The sequence below is a fragment of the Lissotriton helveticus genome, chromosome 2_1 (assembly GCF_964261635.1).
Source record: "Lissotriton helveticus chromosome 2_1, aLisHel1.1, whole genome shotgun sequence".
Classification (NCBI taxonomy): Eukaryota; Metazoa; Chordata; class Amphibia; order Caudata; family Salamandridae; genus Lissotriton; species Lissotriton helveticus.
In genome coordinates, this window is record NC_136059.1 from 876,674,969 (window position 1) to 876,699,282 (window position 24,314).

At 42.9% G+C, this 24,314-nt stretch overlaps 1 protein-coding gene across 1 annotated transcript in view; it reads left to right on the forward strand.

Moving 5' to 3' along the window:
• SLC12A2 (solute carrier family 12 member 2) overlaps positions 1 to 24,314 on the forward strand; it is a 439,949-nt gene that overhangs the window by 123,969 nt on the left and 291,666 nt on the right. Inside the window, exon 2 of the mRNA XM_078675608.1 lies at positions 16,985 to 17,104. Coding sequence (XP_078531734.1) covers positions 16,985 to 17,104 — 120 coding nt within the window. The remainder of the gene's footprint in view (positions 1 to 16,984; positions 17,105 to 24,314) is intronic.

The following is a 24,314-nucleotide window of genomic DNA, read 5'->3' on the forward strand; positions in this document are numbered from 1 at the left end:
CCCATCATATAGTGGCGTCTCTGTATCATCATCATTCTTCTCTTATCCATTCCTAAGCTGCCTCTCTGAGTCTCTGCAGAAGTATCTCCAAGCCTAAGAACAACATGTCCTATAGTCCATTGTCCTTGGAGGGGAGCAGGGCTTCTAGAGCGTTTTGCCTATCTCACTGTATGCTGCAATTAATTTATAAGTATCTCTTCGGCCTGAGGAGCTGTAAGGGTAGGATTCACAGTTGGTTCTTTTCCCTGTGATTTGTCTCCGCTCTAGTTTCTTATACAATTGAGACAGTTTTCTAGTCTGGGCTGCGTTCTGGTTTTTTAACTTTCTTTTTTCGTCTGGAATTAGTCCATAGAACCTTTTAGATCCTCCGTAGTGAAGTCTCTATGGTCAGATTTCCGAACACTTTGGCTTTTTTTTTGTAGCACGTGAAGAATTGTGCATGCCACCTTTGAGAAGTGTCTTTATGGACAAAGTTTAAATGTTTTAAGTAAATGCAGTGCATTCATCTGATCCGTTTCGTCTTACACTTATTGGACCTCGTAAACCTTGGAATAAATATTCTATTGTTTTCTTCTGTAGTAGTTTAGACAGCTGAACCTAATTTTCCTTAAGCTCTTGATAATTCAATTGAGTAAGTACGCCTTAGTTATTTGCGAGCGGTTATCTCTATATACCTTGATCCGATCTGCAAGAAAAACTCATCGGTTAAGAAGTTGCATTCCTTTAAAAAAATATATTTAAATACTGCACGTTTACAGATTGTAGCATAACTTTCTGGAAGTTGATTATTTTGCGTTTTATTCAGATTTCCCCTAGGACTAATGTAAGAATCTCTTTCCCATGAGAAAGAACTAACCAGGCTATGCTCAGAGTTTACAGTTCAGAGTGACGTTTGTAAGGAAATCCACTCTATTATGGAAAAATAGTAATTTTTAGCATTTCTTGCTATTATGCATTTCCTTCTTCAGTCTGCATCCTCATAATGATTTCCATCCCTCCAACAAATGTTATTTCCATTATCACTTTACATTTTTGATGTTTAATAATATTTTGTGCATTTTTGGCAGTTCACACTGCCTTATAATGTCTGATGTAATGGAAAGCCAGCTATGTAGTGGATAGTTTTGAAATGAAGGGTATGTTACATGAGCAAGCCTTAATATTCCAGCTGCAGATTGGAGATTGAGACTGCGATCTAGTGTAGACCTACAGGCATGCATCACAATACTCGCACCTGCTCTTTTGAAGTTTATTCTTTCAGGTGAGATTTTCTGCTAGCTACGGCCTTAGATCTCATCTGGTATTCTGGTTCAGCCATAAAAAAGGAATGAGTATAAAATACCTTTTCTACCTACCGAGCCATTATAAGCTTTGTATTGTATGTGCACCCTTATCGCTAGCAAAGGACAACATTAAATGCCTCCGACCCTCGCTCGTGTTCATTTTAGGGGCATCACTCTCCTCTTTGAGGTACATTTGGAAATGTCTCAGAAGGCTGATACCCTGGACACGTATGGATAAGCTTAACCCCTAACCTTTTTGCCCCAGCCACACCACAGTGTTTATTGTTTCTGGTATTTATTACTTGCCTCAGAAGGCCCCAGATAAATGACTTTGTGTGCACCTTATCTGATAGCTCTGTGTGACAGTTACTGGGACAAGTGAGCTGCAAAGCGCCTTCAGAATTGATGAACTTTAGGCCAAAGGGACTGAGTGGCTAGTGCTGTCTGAGTCTCTCCATAGTTTCTCTCAAGTTGTCCTTATGAAATGCCCCTTTCTGGTATTTAGAGTGTCCTGGTCTGGTTACTAGTGCCAGTGGCTGTGTCTGTAGCGGATGTTTGGGCGCTGACCCTTCAATGGAATCTGTCATTTAGGTACCATATTGGGGGGCCTCAGTCGGATAGTGCAATTGTCAAAAAATCAGCACCGGTCTTTTTTTTTTTTTGAGCAACAGTTTGTTGCAAGCCAGGCTTGGTGACTACAAAGAGGTATAAGAGAAATAAGAGAAACCGTGGAGTGCTATTTCTGTGGTTGTGTGCTGGCCCAGCGTGGCCTCCAGACCAGCACAGAGTTGTCTGTGCTCCTGCATTTCCCCCTGCTGGTTTAGTGCCCCTCTCTCCTATTGGCTTCAAGAAAGCCAATGTGAGCTGCTATACCACGGGCACACGATCCTCCAAGCACTGACCTTCATAAGGCTCAGCAAGTACCCCGCTCCAAAAGCATCGTAATCATTGAGCTTCAAAATCAGACAATAGGGACCAACAAAGTTCAACAACCATTCTTTGAAGGCAGTGTCAGGCTTCATTCCGCTACCTTGACCACTCTCTCTCCCTAATACTCCTCAGGCCATGCAGCTTTTGTAGCGCCTCTTGGCTCGTCTGATGGAGCTCAGCTTCTCAACCTCCATCTTGAAAAAATAATCAGCTTGCATGACTTGTTAAAAGAAGAATTTCAACATTCTGAAAGTATTTTACTAATACAAATAACCTGTTTGCAAACATAAAACCTTTAAAGAAATACTGGAACTTTGGAAGTGCTACAGGGGTTACAGATTGACTCTAACACACATGTGCCGATAGCGACCCACTTCAAAATGTGAGGACAGGGCAACCGTAGTGTTACTCATAACATCTTTAGACTTCAAATTTTGTTCCTTACTTACCATTTCTGTGTATCGATGGATTAATGTAAAATGTGTGACCCTTTGAGTCTGTGCTCTCCGTTCTTTTATTTGTGTATTTCAAAGCTGGATATCTTTGATTGTATTATTCTTGGCCACTTGTCTGTTTTCCTCCATGCAATTGTAAAACTCGTATTCCTTTGTACCTTTTAGAATTCACCAGATTAGATTATTTACACCAAGCACTCCTCCACTCTAATTCAGTGCATGTTTGTGTTAGGTGGTGCACATAGATCCAAATTGGCAAAGCTATTTCTGCAAGAATACTCCTGATTGCGAGGCACAAAACATGGAAGAAAACTTTGCAAATCAAACCCAAAGAAATATTTTGCTGCAGCTTAGTCCTACACTTCTCCAGCATTGAATCTGCCATAGATTCACAACCTTGAAACAATCCTGGTCTTCAGACTGTGAAGATTTAAGTGTCTGCTACTATGAAAGATACCAGTTGGTTAACTGCAACCAGATGAAGTAACTAGTTTCTTACCAGTCCCTCCTCTTTGGTGTTCCTACAGTTCCAAATTCATTTAAATAGTTGGCAATAGAGACTTTCTATTACGTAATATATTTATGCCGGGCTTACTCTTGCATGGTACAAACTTGTACTGCTTGGGCGAATGCTACTTTCCCCGCTTTGGATCTTTCATAGATACATGGGCTTTAATCATTTCCCGTTGGTCCTCTGTAACTTCATCATAGCAATAAAAATCCCAAAAGCCCAAAAATCCGTTACTAAGATCTCAGTACACACAGAAATCCAAAAGTTGAGTTTATGGTTTCAGCAGCTATTTATTTCCATTATTACATATCCATGACACATCAGGTCCCGTAATGTGGTCGGGTATATATACGTCCGACCACACTATGGGACCTGTTGTGCCCTGGATATGTAAATCAAAGATAAAGATTAACAAATCACTAGCCATAATGCAATAAGTAGAGTCCCATACTCCATATATATGAACAGGATGGCGTGAGACTTACTCGCCCTGGTTTCATACTCAAAATACACATCAGCCATAGATACTTTGAGTTGGCCCTGATGAAGTCTGCTCTGACTGTAACTGCAAGAGACGACAAAATGTGTTGTCAATAAGGACTTGGACATTGCTGCATTGGTGAGAACTGTGATAATCCAGGGACTGTTAAAGTAGCTAAGAATAATGTGGACTACAAACTAATCAGTTGAGGTAGTGTGCTGCTGGGCCTTTGATTCCGGCCCTTAGAGAACACAAAAAGGGGAGAAGGATACGGCCTAGAATTGCTTAAAGGAGGGACGCCCAGGAGGGAGGTTTGGACAAGGACAAAAGGCGCAGTAGCCCAAGCTCTAGTGTTGTAATTGTACCTGTAGCCTGTTCTGTAGAATGTTGTTTTGAGTATGTATTTAAGCACTTTTTTCTTTACTAAAGTAATTCACTGGGTTGGACGATGTTATTGTGCTGGTGGGTGATTAAGTTCTGAGCTTGCACACTACAATCTCTACTACTGAGTCTAGTGCTGACCCAGTGTGCAGAGCAGTAGGCGGATGAACCTGGAACATGAAGCATAGTCTTGTATGTCAGAGGCAAATTACCTCAGCCCCCATGGTTGCGACCCACGAGCCCCCTGCTTTACCTATGTCCCCTCACCCTAGCCCCTCTCCAAACCCAAATGGGGCCTCAAAAAGATTATTTCTATAGAGCCCTAAGCCCCCTCTTCCTAGAGGCAGCTGTATGTTCCATTTGATTAGCCCCCTGGCATAGGGTCTGCATTCACAGGACTGTAACCAGTATCTCCTTTTAAAGTAGCCTTCTTGTGGCCCTGGCCTCTCGCATGCTGTAGTAGATCCAAGTAAATTATATTTGTCTGTACAGGATTGCACGCATAGCACTTTAAAAGGTTTTAAAAATTTCTTTGTGGGCTTTACACCTTTATATCTGGTACTGTATAGCGCTAACCATATTTTAAACTATTGTCTCCCCCCCCCCCCTTCAAGGTTAATGGGGGAACCCTTCTCTTTCATGTAGCTTGAACATTTTATCGCGAGTCATAGGTTTTAATCGTTCTTTCCTTCCAGTTTTTGGTTTCAGCTTTGGTTATCATCTGGAAGGTGCAGAACCCAGCTGTGTGAATTTTAGGGAATAGTGGTATTAGCAGAATTTGATCCGTCACTGTGGTTGACATGATCAATCAATTAGCTCCCTAGCGCATGGTGTGCACTCGCAGCACTTTAACCAGTATCCTCTTTCAAAGTAGTTTCTTTTTGCAGCCCTGCCTCCCGCCTGCAGCAGCAGTTCCCAGTTAATGACTAGCAAGTCACATTGTTCTGTACACGCTTGTACCTATAACATTTTTGCTTCTTGAACACTATTTCCCGCTTTGTCATTATAGTTATTAATCTTTTTCTCCTTCCTTATTGTTTATTCATGAATATCATTCAGAATGTGCAGAACCCAGCTATGTGAATTTCGGGTGACGGTGGTAGTCAAACCATTTTATTTGTCAATATGGCTTTTTTTTTTTTTTTTTTTTCGACTCTCCAATTTACATTTTCTTAGGTGAATATGTATGCTCAATTTTTTTTATGCGGTACATATTAACGATTTGCAATCAGATTAAAATGTGTGGATACCGAATTTCAGTGCTTGCTGTACTATGTAATGATTTCAATTAATTATAAAATTTCCAAATCTAAATACTAATAATGCTTTAGAAACTTTGTGCTGTCCGAGTCTTTGACAAGTGGGAGGCGATGAATCAGACACACATTCCTCCCACCACAGCATGTTCCTGCCTCACTACGTCCTCGTGTTTGTCTTTTTTTCTTATTACTATTGAATCTTTCTGCCATAATGCCTATTCATAACGGATGAAAGTTGCCAGTGAGGACTGCACAACGATTTCTCCTTGCTTGGTCAACTTGAAGCTGTCCTTGGAGCGCCTGCTCTGAAACTTCCCTTCACTTTCTGCCCCAAAGAATAGCAGTGATAGGAAATGAGAACCCATGGTCAGTAAAGCATTCCGCCCTCTTTGAATTGCTCCCAAGCTGGCCATCTGCAGTACATTAGGGTGTATGTGCGTAGGCATTTCTTGGCAGACCCACACAAACATTTTAGGCTCCTTTTGTCTGCCTATTACCTACCCCAATATCTGTTAGTGAGACCTGGGTTTGATCTAGGCAGGCCTCCTACCTCCACACTCACTACCCGTTCACTTTTTTACAATACATCCACTCGCCCATTCATTTATCCATTCATTCTCTTATTTACTCTGGCTCTCGTTAAGATGTTTAAATGTCCAGGTTGGCCACAAGAGTTTTGAAATAAAGGTAATAATCTAGGAGCAGAAATGGTGTGTTAGGGAAGCTCGCACAGCAATTTAGAAGTTGAGCAACAGATTTGTTCTCACTTTCCTTTAATTTTCATATGCCTGTTTTTTGTTTTGTTTCATTGCATTTTTCTGAGTAAGGAAAGCCTCATGCAGAAGGCATATATGCATATTCTAAACTTACTCTTGCACTGGGACTCGCAATTCCAGCATTTAGCTTGTTTTACATCTTATCCAATAAAAAGTCTATTCTAAACTTAACTTTGAACAGTGCTGCGCTTGTTCCCTTTTCCATGTTCTTAAACCACCCCCTCCCCATCTGCGAGTCCTTGGTTAGTTGATTCCAGTTAATACCCATCCAGCATAATTAGTTACAGGTCAATTAAATAGTGACCCTTCCCGTTCCAAATGTTAAAGTTCAGAAATTTCATAGGGCTCTTTCCATCCCTAGCGAAAAATCTGTTTACTGATTGGCTCTAGTTGAAGTAAGTTGGCTAACGTACCTCATTAGTGACTCGGTAAAGGTAAGCCCATACTTGGATGCATGCTTTTCTCATGACCTGGAGTTAGTTTAATGACTGCCTGCAAATAAAATTTAAAAAAAACAAGCTTTATCAACACAAATTCTGAATATTTCATGCGCTTAATGTGCCATAACCTTTATGATAGGAGAATTTTTCAATATCAGTCAGTTAGTCTTTATTCGATTATGAACAATCATAAGACATGTACAAAACAGCATTAAAACCAAATTTGTCTTAAAACATATAAAAATATCAAAAGATAAAACTCATTAAAATCCATTTACATGTCCAGTTCCAAACACACACAGGGGGACTTTTATCATCAAAAATAAATAAAATCATACTATAAGAATGAAACCTCAATTAGATGTGGCAAAATTAGTCCCGAGAATATAGGCATATATTAACATATTTAAGTTGGAGAAAGACACCAGAGCTCAGAAACACCTGTTACAAGATGGCAAAAAAAGTATTAAAATACATATATGGTTCCATAATGCCCTGCATCCTGGGGCCATATGGCAAACCTGTGAAGCACCATTACCTTTTCTAAGTCCTGTCCTTATGCGGTGAGGCATTTAAATGGGTGTGTATTTTGAAAGTTTTGATCAGTATGCCGCTTATTAGGGTGGCTAGTCGCTTGTGCGAGCATCTTGGCTGTGGCCTGCACGGGTACCATCTTTTGTTTTTCTCCTAGAAGGTGATCAGTAATTAAGGGGCTAGTTGCCCTAAACGTGATTGTATGACATCCACGTTCTGCTGCAGTTATTACAAGCCATGATGCTTTATATACAATTCACAGCAATTACTTAGTTCCATAAGATATGTCCTTGGGGCTGCATGTACCTTGTCAGTCCATCTGTGGTATTTCACAGTAGATCTGCAACCTGCCTTTATCAATTCAGCCACCTTACGATTTTTAGAACTGAAAGTGCTTAAGAAGTAAGTATAGAAATGAAGTGCATTTGATTTTGTAGGAGCAGCGCAAGCCACCTGTCTTAAATAGTTGAGTTCTACAACACGTTCTGGTTCTTGTTAGAGGATTTTATACAAGCGTCTGTGGTCTGCAGTATCTGACTAACCTTACCTAGAGCGACATAATTTTTTTAAAATTCTGTTCTGTTCGTTGTAAGCATTCTGTTCTGTTCGTTGTAAGCATTGTTAATTGCGTCTCAATACCATTTGCGGTTATTATAACTCCAAAAAGATTTTATTGAAGCCTGCCTTCACGCCCTTTGATGTGATGTTATGCCATAGTTGTTCTAAATCTAAGGTAAAAGTAATATTTGAGGCTCTTTTGTTTAGGACTTCATCAATGGGGAGGAAGATTTTTTTTAATGTTTAGATTTGAGACAAAGCAATTACCGAAAATGTTATGAATTTAGATTAAGTTAAAAAAAAAACTTCGCATCTAGCAATCAGATTTTTTGTTAATACTGCATGCTTTGAGTAGGTTGGGAAATGATTTTTCTCCCACTAATTAATTATGTCCTGCGCATGTGATTCTAAACACACAATGGGCAACAGAGGGATATGAAAGAGCGAAGGCTTGGTCCTGAGGTCAGTGCAGTACAGTGGAATTGTGTCAAGCCCACGACGAGGATGGTTTTCAGTGTGCTCCATTGTTGTAGCTCATGCATTATTAAAGAGGCACCCACGTGCCTGGGAGAACCGATAACTAACAATAACCCTTTAGTTAAAGCAGCTTTTCTGGCGAGCGCTTTCTAAAGAACATTACACAGTGTGGAAAGATGAGATCCCTAAGACCCTTAAAACTGCCTTTTCCTTCATAGTCGTACACACAGCCTTTGTTTTCCCTATGCCAATTGATAAAGAATAACCGTATGAACTCTTGAAGGGCACCGCTGGTGAAGCAGAGTGCACTGAAGAAACTACTCAAGTTAAAACTGCAATTTGTTTTGCTGTTCCAGTTGTACTGGATGTGATAGTCTGTATGCTGTGACTGTCAAATTTTCTACATCCTGTACCGCAAGCTGTACTCCTGGATGGCCTAAAATTGACTATTTGCTTATCTGAAGACAAAGGCGCTTATCACTACAGTAGTTAAATGACTTAACATAATCAAGACCTCCTCGTTATCGCAGGTGATATTGAGTGCTTCTAAACAGCCAGTTCATCAAATGTTTTATCGATATTTGATTCTGAGTACTTCTGTATCTGATTGGCTCTAGTTTGTGAGACAGGATACTAGTCCTAGTTGGCTACTACAGCTGCTGTAGCTGTTGTTGGGATCGCTAGCGATTGAAAGGTCCATATTTTTAGTTATAGATCAAGCTTCTAATTTTTCTGTTTTGATTTAAAATCTACTCCTATTTAACATTTAGAAACATGTTAATACTGTTTATTTTCTTAGCTATGGTATAAGTTATAGCTATGCACAGGCTATCACATGAACTTTGTGAACTCCAATCCTTGTCATTGTGGTCACTCCAGTCGAGTTATGAATGTTCATAGTTATATTTTCAAACCTAATGTTTCTCCTAAATTGGCTTCCAATGCAAACAAATAATTGTAAGTATGTTCGTAGCATATGTAGCAGTGCATACACATGCTGTGCAAGATGTCTTCGAGTCATGAGGTATGGTGACTCCACCTATTACTGGTAATGCTCATGGGCATCGGCTCCATCCATTGTTAGCGTGTTTCTTTCTGCAGTCTGGTTTGGATCTGCATCCTGTGAGTTCTGGGTCGACCCTTTCCGCAGTTCGTCATTGGTATATCTCTCTTCTTCCACCCAGGTTTCATAAAATCGTTGTTCTGCTTCAACCGTGGCAACCTCTGTCTACCTCTTCAACTAAGTTTCTTCCATCTTCACCCTCTGGGCAGTTGCCCTCTCGCAGAGCCTTCTACTCATCATTTTCCACTAAGAATATAGACTCTGTGATGGAAAGAGCACAGCCATGGCACACACCCAAACCACCATCAACCTTTTGCACAATCTGTGCTTTACTGTTAACATAGGCAAGCCCCAACTCCACCCCCTTGTGGTTGAGCTCTTCTTGTGAGCAGTTATCAGCTCAACCACTGGGAAATTCTATTCCAGCTCGGGGGTGAGGGGGGACAAGCCATTCAAATGTTGCTCCCCCTTTTTCAGCTATACTGGCCCCTCACAGCAAGGCTTGACATGGTAGTCTCCTGCATTGCCATAGTTCCCCACGGCAAGTTACATATGCGCCCGTTGCAAGAATGCCTAGCTGCACAGTGGTCACAAGCGGAGGGTTGTTAGAAAGATGTTGTTGATCTGGAGCTGCACTCCTCGCTCTCTGCAGTGGTGATCCGCACCAGTTTTTTACAAAGCAGGCCCTTTCTCGACCCAGATCTGCAACTGACCTTCACAGCAGATGCCTCACTCACTGGGTGGGGGCGGACTTGAAAGATTGGACTAGTATGTGGGCACACATCAACAGGGTCTCCACTTCAATTACTTGGAACAGCTGACCGTCCAGGTAGCACTCAAGCTGATCACTGATGTTCAGCACAAGGTTCTCCTTCGCACCGACAACGTGACTGCCATGTACTACCTACAGATGCAAGGCGAGACTCCCACGCTTGTTTCCGTAGCCTCAGAACATTTGACGATGTATACTTCATCACAAAGTCCATCTACTAGCAGAATAACTACCTGGAGTAGACAATGACTTTGCAAACCAGTTCAGTGCAACGCAGCAACAAGTTAATGAGTGGAAACTCCACCCACAAGTCCTACTCCTGTACTTAAGTGGCTGCGGGAGGGAGCCCCGATGTAGACCTCTTTCCCACTCTGAAAATGTGAAACGCCCATGCTTCACCTCCAGGTAGCAACACCCACACATTCCATGGGCAATGTACTGTGGATGAATTGGTAAGGATATTTGCCTACGCTTTTCCACCTCTCTGACTTCTTTGGTGAAGCATCCCTCACTCATCCTGGTGGTACCCACCTGGGTCAAACAGCCCTGGTTTATCAGTCTTCTCGAACTCGCCTTAGTATCTCATGAGAAGCTGCCCAAACTGCCAGACTTTCTCAGGCAAAACCGGGGCCCAATCAGACACCTGAATTCCAAGCAGCTAAATCTTACGGAGGTCTTACAATTTGGCTACCTCACCCAACTTCCAGAGTGTATGTCCATCCTCAAGGTGGCATGCAGGCCTACGAGAGCCTGTTATGCAGCTAAGTGGGACAGGTTTGTGCACTAATATAGTCCCAGACACATCAACTCTATCAAGGCAGTAGTCCAAGGTATTGTCTGTTATCTGCTTCACTTGCAAACGTCATGCTTCGCTTGGATTTTCTTGCCCGCCGTTGCTGCCTACCTTCGAAACAGGGAAGCCATTTTACTCTTCTAAGTTCTAGTCATTAAGGCTTTCCTGGCATGACTAAAGAGTCATGCCACCAGCTCCTGTGTGGAATCTCAACATGGTTCTCACCAGTCTTATAGGCCCTCCTTTCAAACCACTTCAATTTCTTTGCAGTACCTTTCCTGGACGGTAGCCTTCCTGGTGGTCATCACAGTCCTCGGGTGTGTAATTGAGCTTCAAGCTCTAAACCTTGAAGCGCCCTTCTTCCAAGTTAATGTTGATAGGATAGTCCTTAGGGCAACCCCAAATTTCTCCCAAAGGTAATCTCCTCTTTCCACCTCAATCAAACTATCAAACTGCCAGTGTTCATCTCACATCGAGAGTCCAAGGCAGAGAGGGCTCATCACACATTAGATTTCAAAAGTGCCCTCATGTATTACATTGACAGGATAAAACCCTTCTGTGAGACCCAGCAACTCTGTCTTTTTCCACCAGAAGCTCAACCTTGCATGCCCCCTCAACCTTGCATATGCGTGGTTAAGGCAGTGCATGATCTAGATGCTGGATAGGCAGACCCAGGAAAAGGAAAGATCGGGAAAGGACGCCGTGAGGTAAGTGGGATTGGAACCGGGTGGGGGGGGGGGTTAGTTTTTAAGGGTTGTAGTTCGGTTTTTAGGGCTTGTGGGTAGTGTTTAGGGCTCAGGTTGGTCGGGTAGTGTTTAGGGCTAGGGGAGGAAGGGTCATCTTTAGCACATATCCCTTTACCAGTCATGCATTTACCATGAAATTGCATGGTATAGGCATGCGTGATAAAGGAATGCATTCAGATGCATACGTTGTTGGCCATGTAGTAAAGTCATGCATGGTTTAGCCATGCAAGCCTCTGTCATACAACCTCTCAGTAACTCTACGCTCAACCGTAGATGTCCTTCAGAGGCACTATTTATTCAACTGCCTGCGGTGCTGGTCAGATGTCGTCCTTGTAGCGTCATTTTGGGAGGACCCTGATTCTCTTCAGCCTTTCTAAATTCCAGGATTTTAGGAGTCTTTTCTTTAAGAGTTCTATAACTAAGCTGCACAGCTGGTTGTACAGTGGAGATGGTCCCAATAATGCATTTTTCTTAATCAAAAGGATGGTTACTGTGGTGCTAGCTAGGAGTTGTTTTCTTCAGTGAATATCTTTAAACTTTAATGGACGAACGTTGGTGCTTTACTATTCATGGCCATATGAGTGATGCATATGTTATTGAAGACTGAATGTGTCCTAAAGGAAAGCTGATGAAGTGCTTCTTGGGCATGTGGGATATAGTCCTATAGATAAGTGTAGCATTTGTCTTCCTGTAGCGTTCTGGATTCTTTGTAGCTGTTGCTCTAATGAGACCTTTAACCTCTTGTGCATTTTTTGTATAGTTTATTTGTGACTGAGCAAGAGGTTCTTTAATAATGTTATATGTAGTAAATGTTCTGTTTGGTCCTATGGTGTAGAATTCCTTGTGGTTTGGTTTACTTTGGGAGCCAGAAAGAGGTTGAGCTATATGTTAACTTAAGTTTTTCCTCTTCTGTTAATAGCTTTGCCTCTATTCTAAGTTCCTAGAGCCAGACTGATGACGGATGGTGGTTATTCCAATCTCTACAAGTGCAGACTTATGTTTTGGATGAGTTAAGTTAGTCAAGATTTGTGGCTCAGTATCCCAGAGACCATGCTGTGGCCTTAATCTGTGCAAATCCATGGGAGTTTAGAGTTCGAGGGTGATCTGAATGTCCTTGATCTAGTTGTAGCCAATTAGGTTGATTGACTTTGATTTCCAAAAGCTGGGCTGGGCCAGACATTAAAGAGTGTGATTATTCCTTAAAGTATGCCCTCAACGCTGCCCCTCCCCAATCCCCTTTAAAATGCTGAAAGACCGTGATGCGAGTCAGTCCGTGAGAACTTATTGCTGATCCAGTTAAGGGTGTTTCTCTTTATTCCAAGCTTCTGTATTAACCCTCAAAGGAAGTGGTGGCAAACTGTGTTAAGTGCATCAGACCGAATCTATAAGAAGTGCAGCAAAGGTATTCCTGACCACTCGTTTTCGGAGTGTTCCAAGCGTAGGTCACAGCAATTCGGTGCCTCTCCCAGGGCAGAGACCTATATTTTGATCTGACAGGAACTTGTTTTCTTAATGAAGTCCAAGATCTGAATGAATACTACTGTTTATCCAAGAAACTGGCCATTTGATATTGGTATATAGCCGGCCAGGTCAAATAGGTCCAGACTGTTTTTTCATGTGTAGTGGTCATATGTAAGTGCTTTCTTGTTCTGAGGTCAAGGTACTTAATAGTATGGAGTTTTTTGTGATCCGCATCGCTGGGTTGCGATGGCCATAGATACAATGTTCTTGAAGGTTTGTGGCTGGCAGGGGTTTGAAGGTGAAACCTCGGGTCACTAGCTTTGATCACAGAGTAGAATTCCAAGGTTTAAAGTTGCTCAAAGGAAATTGCTGGTGTGCTGGCCGTTGTCATCCCCTGTGTCTTGGCCTTGAGGGATGGGTACCTAGCTTGTTGCTGAGATGAAGTTTTAGCATATTATCCTTTGCCACAAAGGGCCTGATTATAAGCCCATGAAATTGTGAACCCTGCGTAAACACAACTTTCATTCACGGATTGCAATTACAAGTGGTACACTTAAGATTGCATTCACGAATTGCTAGGTGCTTTAAAGCGTGCATCCTTAGTTAAGTTTATGCAGGTCAACCCGGCTAGAATCCATCTACGGAAGAAGACCCTGTATTTATCAGGACATGCGTATTTTGGTGCGTAAAGAAGTCCGAATAGGGGATAATTATGGCTTCCAAAAAATTCTTAACATTCTTAACATCTCGGTGTCTGTTTAAAAATAAATAAAATCTGAGTGGCTTCGATAAAGTTACTTAAGTCATGAAATTGTCCTTGTCGTAGTATACTATGGTTTTTGGAGTTCTATGTTTGTCATGCGGCGTTCATTGTTCTGTACTTCATTTTATGTCGTTTTATTGCTTTCTTTCCGGTTAGAGAATTTGTGGATTCTATAATATTTCTGGAGGTGGATTTTGAAAGGCACAGTTATGTATTTCGTTGATTGACGTTAAAGGGCTGCCGTTCACTTATTGATCCACCCCTTTTTTTTGTCATCGCTTGGGATTTGTTAATGCTTTAAGAGGAATTAGTTCAATGCCTTTGGAGAGCAGTTTGCTCAGGTGGTTGACAAAATTCTTTCTGTCAATGGTTTGGGTGGTTAAAATTTTATGAGGTTATGCTTGTTTCAATGTTTGGAAGTATGTGATGTTTACCATCGTAGTAGCATTTGGCCCTGGGAGCAGCTTGAGGAGGAAATATAAGTTAGTCATTCCTCCAGGCGATATGTTTGTTTCATGCTTGTTTCATGCGATTTTGATGAGTCCAGGTGGTGCATAATGTCAGTCATATTGGAGTTGTGTTTTTATCCCCAGTGACTAGTAGAGAGAAGGGAAGTGCTTCCTGGTGTGAAATAGTGGTTTTTGATTGTGATAAAGTTGGTGAATACAAATACTTACTTTGTCCTGGATGCTGGATGCAGGGGATGCTGTTTGGTGAAATGCTTGACATAACTTCTAAGAAGGTATTTGTAAAGGGCCCTGCTATATATTTCAAACATTTAGATTTGTGTGATTATTGCAGAACATCTTTGTTTGTGTGCCGTCCATATTTGTTTCCCTCCCAATGGTCTGTATGTGAAAAGCCTTTAGTTTACTCTGGCTTCCAAGCCACATAGATTGAACTGAGGCTGGAGTCTCTTGTATGATACCCACCTTCCTGAACGTGATGAAACTTGAACCTCTCTATTGGGTGTTTAATAAAATTACGATGTTAGCTACCTATTAATTTCTTGTAATTTAATGACCCTTCACTCCACAAATTTAGCGACTTTCAGCAAGCCCTCTTAAGTGGAAATGTTATTATTGGAACGTTAATCCAGAAGTATGCGGTTTCCAATACAGTTGGAAAGACCTTCAATGGTGTTGCCATAAGAGGGTAGAATATTAAATAATATACTAGATTTACTGGCTACAAATAGCAGTTTACATAAAAGATATACTTTGTCTTAGAAAGATCGTTATTTATTTGGGTGACATTTAATATGCGGTCACTCTGGGGAATTGAAATTGAACTAGGTAGTGAGTGCTTTCAAGCACATAATGCAGCTCCTAAGTGACCAGATGACAAACGATTAATTACAGACTTGTACACTAATAAGGAAGTGACTCAGAACCCATAGATTTTTATTTATGGCTTGAGATCTAAGCAAACAAAACGCTCCCTACACTGTTAAAATGACCTACAGATTTTTTGTTAGTATACCAGTTTTCCTGTGTTAAACAGTTCATAAACTAAACTCTCTAGTTTTTAAACTAAATTTACTAACTTTTAGCAGTTAACTTTAGTAAATTAATTTAAACCATATATACATCAATACTTTGGTTTAAGGGATTAAGATGTTATGTACAAAGTGGTGCTTCAGTAGATGAAATTATTGCACCATGTAGCTAACCTAACCACTAAACTGTGACTAAAATTTACAAACAGCAACAACTTCATCCACCCTGGACAAAGTAATCAATAAAGTAAGCTGTGTTTTAATGAATACTATTCCTCCACAGAGTTGTGGTTTATAGATAATTATGAATTTAGTCACACGAGAACGTATTCAGCCAAAGAATATGGGAAAAGGTTCCTGGTGTAACTTATTACAGAATCCGTGAGAGGTTTAGGCTCTAGGAATCCCTTTAAAGACCATCAGCAGTCACTTCATAAACTGCCACCTCACCCAAAATTAGAGGCATATGTTTTATAGGTCATCTGATGTCTTACACTGCAGAAAGTTGTGGTTTGATCTTGCAATTGGTTACAACGCTTTCTTAAACTTATGCACCATAGCGGATATGTTAGGGCAAATTCCTCTACAATGATCAGGCATTGGCTGTTACCCGAAAACACAAATACAATAAATCTTGTAGTACTCTGGGTTTAGTTTCTGATGTAGCTAAAAGAGGAAGTAGATACGAAGTGTGTGACAAAGTTGTTCTAGAATCCCGGGTCTCTACCACTGCTGTTAGACCAGAGGCGCCCAATCCACATGCCCTAGTGAACAAAAACAAACCAGCTCGAGTATATGCTTTGAAAACTCATCTCACCATTTAAAAAAAGAAAAGACTCCAGCACATATAACTAACTAGTAGAGGTGTATTTAGAAATCATTGTTGCAAACTATCTGTGTTTTACCTGCCCTAGCATAAAGAATATGAACTTCCGGTCTATAAGATGGATGATTTCGATCTTGGATTGTTGTATGCTCAAACTAAGTTTTATAATGCCAGTCATGAACTATATTTTAGCTGGTGCAAAATGGTGCCTTTGGCAGGGTTAGAGCCCAGGGCACTTTACAATGGCCACTTCTTGCTGTCGCTTTGTGGAGCCTCATTGGATTTGTGTTTTTTTCCTCTTTTTTTCATTTATTTGGGCAGCGCTATCTAGATAGTGTGCAGGAAAAGATGTAAAGTGCAAAACTCCAGCTTACTACAGACCTGAGCTTAGAGGAGCAGTGTACAGTACACTTCCCCGTCCCCCCTTCTTATGATGTACTTTCCTAGGTCTCCCCAGACCATTTCTCATCCACCTGTGAGCTCTCCCTTACATACCACAAGTCCTCTGTGGTATTGCCGTTTTTGGCCACAAGCAAAATACCTTTTAACTTCAAACCTCGTAATTTTTTACAATACGTTTTGTTGAAAGTATGTTGGGTAAAGCAGAAGTATATATTCTGCAGGTAATGGTGATAATTTGGACACACCTGACCTAGAAGATAGATGTTCTTCCAGGTTATTTACATTTAGGAAAGCCAATTGTTTGTAGATTTATGTGGCGCTTTTGGGACGGGTGCAGCGGTTGTGCACCTGCTAACGTCCGATCTTTGTGATATCTGTTCATGTAAATGTGGTGGTTTTCTTGTACAGGAGTGCTCAACTGGTTGTATGTTTAGAAGAAATGTTGCTGAAAATTGAAGATTAACTGTGAAGTATGCCCTAAATGTAAGGCAGCTAAGATTTCATCAAAGAAATCCTCATCTCTGTGGAACATCTACTATTCAGCCACTAAGCAGTGTTTTTTTCTCCCCTTTAAGGAGCCATTTGAGGATGGTTTTGCGAATGGTGAAGATGGTACCCCAACTGGGGACGCAGTAACGACTCATGTTGCTGATGGCAAAGGAGCAGTCAAGTTTGGATGGATTAAAGGGGTGCTGGTGAGTAATCCTGTTGCCGCTAGCCTTCCTGTCATTAAGTGTCAAACACAATTTTTTATTACCTCTTAAATATGAATATCCACGTCTTTCTTAGAAGAATATTTCACTTGGTAGATTATTAGAGGACAGATCTATAAATCCATCTTTTGTCTCTTCTACTAAACTAATTTTCTGTCTCTTGTAATAATTGACCTGTCTTCGGAGTTGATTAAGTGTAAATGAGTGGTGTTTGTGGCCACAATTGATGTTTGCTTGTAATTTAGCATATACATACTTCTTTCCTTTTGGCATTTGCCTTGTTGATGAAATGCTGGTCATTGCGATTTCGTAGTTTGTGTTCGTTATGTGTGATTAGAGTAGTGATTAGAGTTTAGTAAGCCCATCGTGAAATAATGCTTAAAATAAAACTGATGTTGAATAACAAAGTAGTTTGTGTAAACTTAGTTATTTTGAGTACCAGTACATTTTAACTTATTTTTTACTCCTTTATTCAGTTATGTAATGTTAAGGCAAACCCAGTGATTAACATCTGTAGGATACTTGAATCATCTTTTAAACCAAGGAAGATGCTTCTCTGTCCCCCACCCCGTACCGCACCCCTGAATCCTGGCTCTAAAGTGTAGGATGCCCATAGATAACCTTGACAGTTGGTCCCTCGTAAGCCACAGGCTGGTGCTTTTATTGATGCACAAACTATTGTTAATCCTCGTTTACATTTTTTCATTCCACTGTCACTGGTTTCCCAGGATAATAAGTGGCGCGCTCTGCATCAAGTGATGGATATCTTGCTGTTTTTGACATTGTACTCCCTATTAATGGAAGACTTATTTGGTTCTGTCCCAACAACTGATCCTCTTGGAGCCATTCTGGACACAGTGGTGGGAAAGACCTCACCTGCTTCTCACGAGGAAGATTGTATCCAATATGGGAAATCTTGGTATCTTCAGTCCTGCTTTTCCACCATGGCTTGATGATACTAGAGTACCTTCTGGCCAGGTTTTTCTCGGCACGTGCCTCTAGATGCATGTCTCTTAGAACAGTTTTCCCAGTACTGGTGTCAGGAAACATCCCTAAATTGCCACCAGATTACTATCCTCAACAAAGTTGAAAATGGCTCCAAAATATTGGTTTATCTGGTTCTGATCTGCCTGGAGTTTTTCTCTGTCGGCCTTTAAACCATTGGACTGTTTAAATGCAGGTGAAATTTTGCCCTGTACAGTCTATTTTTACAAATTGATTCCCATTATTGAAGAATAGCATGTAATCGGGTTGGGAATCCTCTGTAAGCAATACTAAAACAGTCTTGCAGAAAGGGTCTTAACACTGAATCCTGTTTTGTTGATAAAAACTGTTACATTATCTGGAATATATTAAATGAAGAAGCTTTGTACTTTTCCCCCATATGCATCCAGTTTTCCATTCCCTCAGGCACATTGAGTAAGTCGAATTCTCCTGAGGTCGTAGTGAAGAAAAAGTTTAACATCTCTACTTGTTTACAATCCTTCTTTTAATCTGGTTTGTTTTCCCCTCCTCCATTTCGATGAGTGAGCTCTTTCCTATCACCATGATCTGTGGTGCTTGAATGTGGTTATGATTTAGGAGTCCCAAAAATATTTCACCCCAGTAAAACATCAAAACTAAAAGATCCTGGACGACTATGTCCAAATATAAAATATATATATTACAAAATGTGTTGAACACAAGCGCAAAATCAGGATGATGCGTGTCTCAGTTTATTTAAAAGATGCACTTCAAATGCCACTGCTTTTCATCGTGCATCAGTGTTCTACATTACCATGGGTATGTCCAAAGTAGGAGTCGGAAGAAGTGAATCCGCAGCTGGCTTCCACACAAAGATATGGTGCCCACGAAGTGAGATCCGCCCCAGACTATAACACTTCCTGCCCCGCCAGGGCTTCAAGGCATCTTTCCATGTCGACTGGATCGCCCCTGCTCTCCATTGATGGCTGGCGCTGAGCGAGCGAGCGCTTCGGAATAGATATTGGGCCCGACTTTGACACAGAGTCAGTGCCCCAAACCAAAACATTTCAAGCAAAACACTCATCAGCATCGACAGAATCTTAGACGTCGGCAGTCATATTCACGCCAAAGGACATTTCAGAACTGAAACCTATGTCTGCACTGATAGCTGCATCAGCACCAAAAACAAGCTCAACGTTGAATCTGCCACCGATGGGCAAGTGCATTTCAGAGCCCAATTAAATAGTGGGCTTCAAACCCGAGACATCTGGCACAGCACAGTCTGCCCTCAACAGCGAACTCGAAGATGCCGCAACCTTTCCTGGAACTGCTGCAGTAGGATCTGGATTCTCTGCAACTGCGCTTGGGAGTTTATCTTCCTACGGGAAAATCGTTACCAAACCTCCACTTCAGGTTCCGCATATTCTTCCATCAACGAAAACTTACTTTGGAGAAACACCTGACAATGGAAACACAACCTCCCAAGCAGAAGAAAGAGATGGGACAGGGGTACAAGCCCCCTTACTACAGCCTTCTGCTCTCCCTCCTCTTCCATCTTTTCCATCATTCACACCACCTCCATCACAACCCCAAACACCGCATGGGTCATACATTTCATACTATTGGGAGGGAAGCCCACCCTTTTTAGGTCGGGGACCGTAGGCTGCGCTTGCGCAGTCTCGGTCAGAGATTTAATATTTCTTAGTAGGGGGCTTGAACCCGCCCCTCTTCTCCATTGGCTGGCTTCCTAAACTGAGGTGAGCCATTGGAGGAGAGGGGCGTCACTCCGTTCAAGCCCTATCTTTTTCAGATTCGGGGGCGTGTTTTTTTGCTTCTTACTTGTTTTCGTTCTCTCCTCTTCCCATTGGCTGGGATTTTACCTTCCAGCCAATGGGAAGAGGAGAGAAAGAAAACCATGCCTCCGAAGCCCAAAATGACGGTGCTTTCTCAGAGGCATTTCTTCCTCGCCTCGGAGAAACATGGTCGTGCTGCTTGGTTTCCCGCCCGCCTCTCAGCCAGTTCAAATATATCGAGTTTTTTTTTATTTTTCTACAAATTTTACTTCTTGTTGCATTAAAAAAACTTTCAAATTGGCTTTACTGTCTCCCTAAGTTAAAACCGGAGAATCCGTACGATAAAGGACCCTTTTAGCTCCGCGAGAAGGATCTTAGTCATGAAGTTCCTCCCTGACGTGAGACGCACCAAACAATCTATGCAGGAGGTGCCTCGGAAGAGAGCAGGCGCTGCTGCTTGGAGCCCTCGCCGGGACCCTGACCGAAACACTGCAGGAATAGGCGACGCCGTGACTGCAAGAAGCCAGCAGCCCCGGCGAGTCCTTGTCCGACACCTGAGCTCAGGTCTTGGGCCCAGCAGCCCCTGCGGGAGGTGGCGCTGTTCCTGTATCCTGGCCGAGTTGAGGCACTTTCGGCTTACGGGCTCCGTGGCAGTGACATGTCTCAACCGGGGCGGCAGGGGCAGCGGGAGCCGGGGTCGGGCTGAGCGTAGCGCGGAAGGTCGGGGAAAGGACCAGTGCTGATCGTCGTAAGAAGAGAGGCGCTCGCTGGCAGCCAGGAAGGAGAAGCAGACAGGAAGAAGCGCCTCTTGGGCCCACTGCTACCAGAAACCAACCGGAAGCGGCCACTGAGAGCTGTCGGGCAAGGCCGCTGGGGGGGAGCAGCAGCCGCCCAGCGGGCAACAGAATCCTCCGTGAGCTGCAGGAGCCCCAGGGATCTGCAGAAGCCAACCCGAAGAAAGAAGCAGTAGTAACGGGAGGAAGATCCGGCCTCGGTGTGTACGGGACATGGACCTGTTAAAGATACGACTGGCGTTACTCCTCTGCGCCTCCCCTCTGCTGCCCATCCAGGCAGATGAACACGAGCACACAGTGAGTGGCACCGGGCACAGAGGCCTGCCCTGGAGTAAATACAGAATGTGGTGTTCCGTTATAATGAAAGAGAGGGCTAGGAGGGTAGTGAAACCGCAGCTTACATACCGGCCAAGGGTTGGGTTGATAATCGGGGGGGGTGTATACAAGTCTGTACTGTCACCACACTATTAAACAGTCATTTAAACAAAGTCATTTTGCCTGCAGAAACCCTTCCATCACCAGGGCTGGAGGTGTTGTATAGCTCCTATATATCCTTATATCGTGTTAAGTTAGCATAGGTACATTTGAGATTTAAACGCCATTTTTCCTTTCTTGCAACTTCTGCACACGACCCTTAATTGTTGACTTAGCTTTCAACCTAGTGGTTTGCCGTGGTGTATGTGAGAATAATATGTTATTGCTCTGATATCAGTCTTGTTTAATAAACCATGTCTGCACGGAGAGTGCTGAAGTTTCAGGAGCAACACGATATGGAATTGTTATGAGGTCTGATCTCCACGCTTTCATAGTCATAACACAAGTGCAGCCTTTGCCAACTTGGGCTTGAGGCGGGATTGATATTGCTTTGCACGAGAATAGTTAACACACTTGATGCGGTGCACATGCAGAGAGAGCTGGTGTATGCTGATGTGATTCCTTCATGCTAGGACACTAAGGTATGGGCCCGCCCTAAAACAACCCAAAGAGACCTTCTTAGCTAATAATATAATATATGTGTTAGGGAGGGTGAGATATAAGTGTTGTTAACTCTTATTCATTACAGCATGTTAACATGCTGTCACCATTCGCTTTTTATGTCTTAGTAACTATGCTGATAATTTTGCTACTGATAATAAGTATACTTGTATTATCTAAGATACTGCGCCTGAGAAGACGGCATTAGTAAATAAACATTTCAAATGCACATGTGTCTTCTTTACTCCATGTTCTGGTTTGTAATGATAATATAACGAAAGAGTGTTCATGAGTCCCACGTACCCTGAGGTACTGTAAGTTCATGTTCTGGTTTGTCTAAACATTGGGTGTTTGATATGTCCAATGAGACACTGTAGCTAGCTCGGTAAGGGGTGAGTTGGTTGCTAAGGTAAGTTTTGGGACACCCTAATTTGCCAAGGTTCCACTCCTCTGTGCACAGTTCTGTGTGAGTACAGAAACCCTGCAACATGGCGCCCAACGGTTTCGGTGGTCTTATATCATGACACTCGAGTAGTTTATCGTTCATGCCTTAACCCCTTCACGTCCGTTTCCGGAAAACGGGGTGTTGGTGAAACCTACCTATTTTTTAAAATAGGTCTATATTCAAGCTTGATTCTTACTTAAACGGTTTCTTTGAATTACTACCCAGTTGTGCTACAAAGTATTCTTTGTGTTTTCTTGTTTCCAATTCTGTGATGGCGGCAGCGGTGGCTATTGCACAGCATAGTCGCGTAGCGGTACGCAACCATCTTCAGACGTACCAGGTCCCAGTAGATGGGATGGCTGTGATTTTCGTGGTAAGTGCAGATCCGGCGTTTCCTTACGAGTTGTTTTACTCTTGGGTTACGTTTCCGGCTGTGGACGCTAATTCTGGTTTGTACCACTCCTACACCGCCTCGGATGTCCCGGCTGAATATACGCCATACAGAGCATTGGAAATACCTATTGATCATTGGCAGCATCGAGTTTGGTTTGATGGCGCCCTCCCCCACTCTTTGTCCCGTGCGAGGTTAGGTCCACTCTCAATTCCAGGTACTAATTGGCCTGCGTTGGGTGGCTTTACCCCGCACCCGAATCACGGGGCTTGTACCCTGGCAGAAATTCGCAGGCTACATGTAGTTTCCATTTCCGTGATTCGTGCTTTAGTGCAATACATTGGTCGACATCTTCCTGGTGGTCCCCAGGGGGGTGCGGCCGCTCCCATGGAACGAGGCGGAATGCGTCTCAATCCGGTGATGGTAAATTCGGTTTTTGGTGCGCGTCCTGTTGACAACGATGACTTCCCATTCTGGCTAGCAGAGAAGTTTGATCAACTGGAGGCGGTTTTTCCGAATTCTACTCCTGCTGATAAACATAGAATGTTGACGATTACTCTACCGAAGGATATTACTCCTGAACTAGCTGACTGTGAAAGCTGGGGAAAAACTTTTGCGGCAGTTTATACGAGGTGCTTCGGCACCCCGTCTATGAATGCCCTGCCTGAAATCATTAGACGTGTTCAGAATGATCACGGTCCTGAGGCAGCGGTGGAATTGGGTATGCGCCTGTGTGGTTCTTTTGAGATTGTAAGTGATCTCATTCTCTCCAATGTTAAAGGAGATGCAGTTAACTTTCAGGTGTCGAATGCTTTGGCTGCTCTGCCCGATGCCGACAAACCCCGCCAGTTAGCAAAGATTGTAGTGGCCGCTTATAAAACTATTGGCCGCACAAGTAGAGGTCTGAAATATTTTCCAGTGAAGGATAAAAAACAACCTCAGGGACAATCTGCAGTGACAGATGCCCAGCCCAAGTCCAAGAAATCGAATTGGCCTAAAAAACAGACACAGGGGAAGCAGACAATGCAGACTCAGGGTTCTTTTCCTGCAATACAAGCTCCTGCGCCATCCGAAAAAGTTTATGATTTGCGCGACCGCGCGATGATTAAATCACCTGATCGTTTTCAGGGTTCTGATCAACGCTCTCCTCGTTCCTTTCAGGACACATCGGCCCAGAAGACCGGTGGAGGAGGAGGGGGTGGACGTGGACGTGGTGGCCAACAAGGACGTGGTCAGTCCCGCCAGACGGACGGCGCAGTGAAGCAGGAGGATTCTACGCCTAGGCGTCCGCAGTTTGCGAAAAAGAAAGTCGCAGCCTTAACAGCGCATCGATATGCCACAGATAGTATGAACGCGGCTTCGGAATCTGACGTGGGCTCTGACCTTGCTGGACAGCGCGGCGGAGATAACCATAGTCAGAGAGGCGCTGCGTCCACTACTGAGGGTGACAGCGACTGATGTCTACGTTGTGATAGAAACAGCGGATACGAGACTTGCTCCCCCGGAAAGATTATATGAAATTGTCCTGTTAATTGAAGGTGACATACAGCGTACCGTTAAAGGTGTATTTTGGGAGAATCTGTCTTCTACATATGATATTTTACTTTCGGAGGCTGACTGGCCCCCACCTTTTGTGCTCGCGGCGCCGCGAGGGGAGGAGGTAATCCTACCCAGTTTCGCGAACACTGTCTCGAAAGAGCATGCGCAGCATTTTGCAGAAGAGTGGGCTCGGGCTCTCGCGCCGGCTCTGTACCGTAACCAATGTGGTTGGGATAAATTGTCGCCTTGCCACGAAATTCCGTTGCGGTCTCAGCCGCAGCCTCAACCTCAA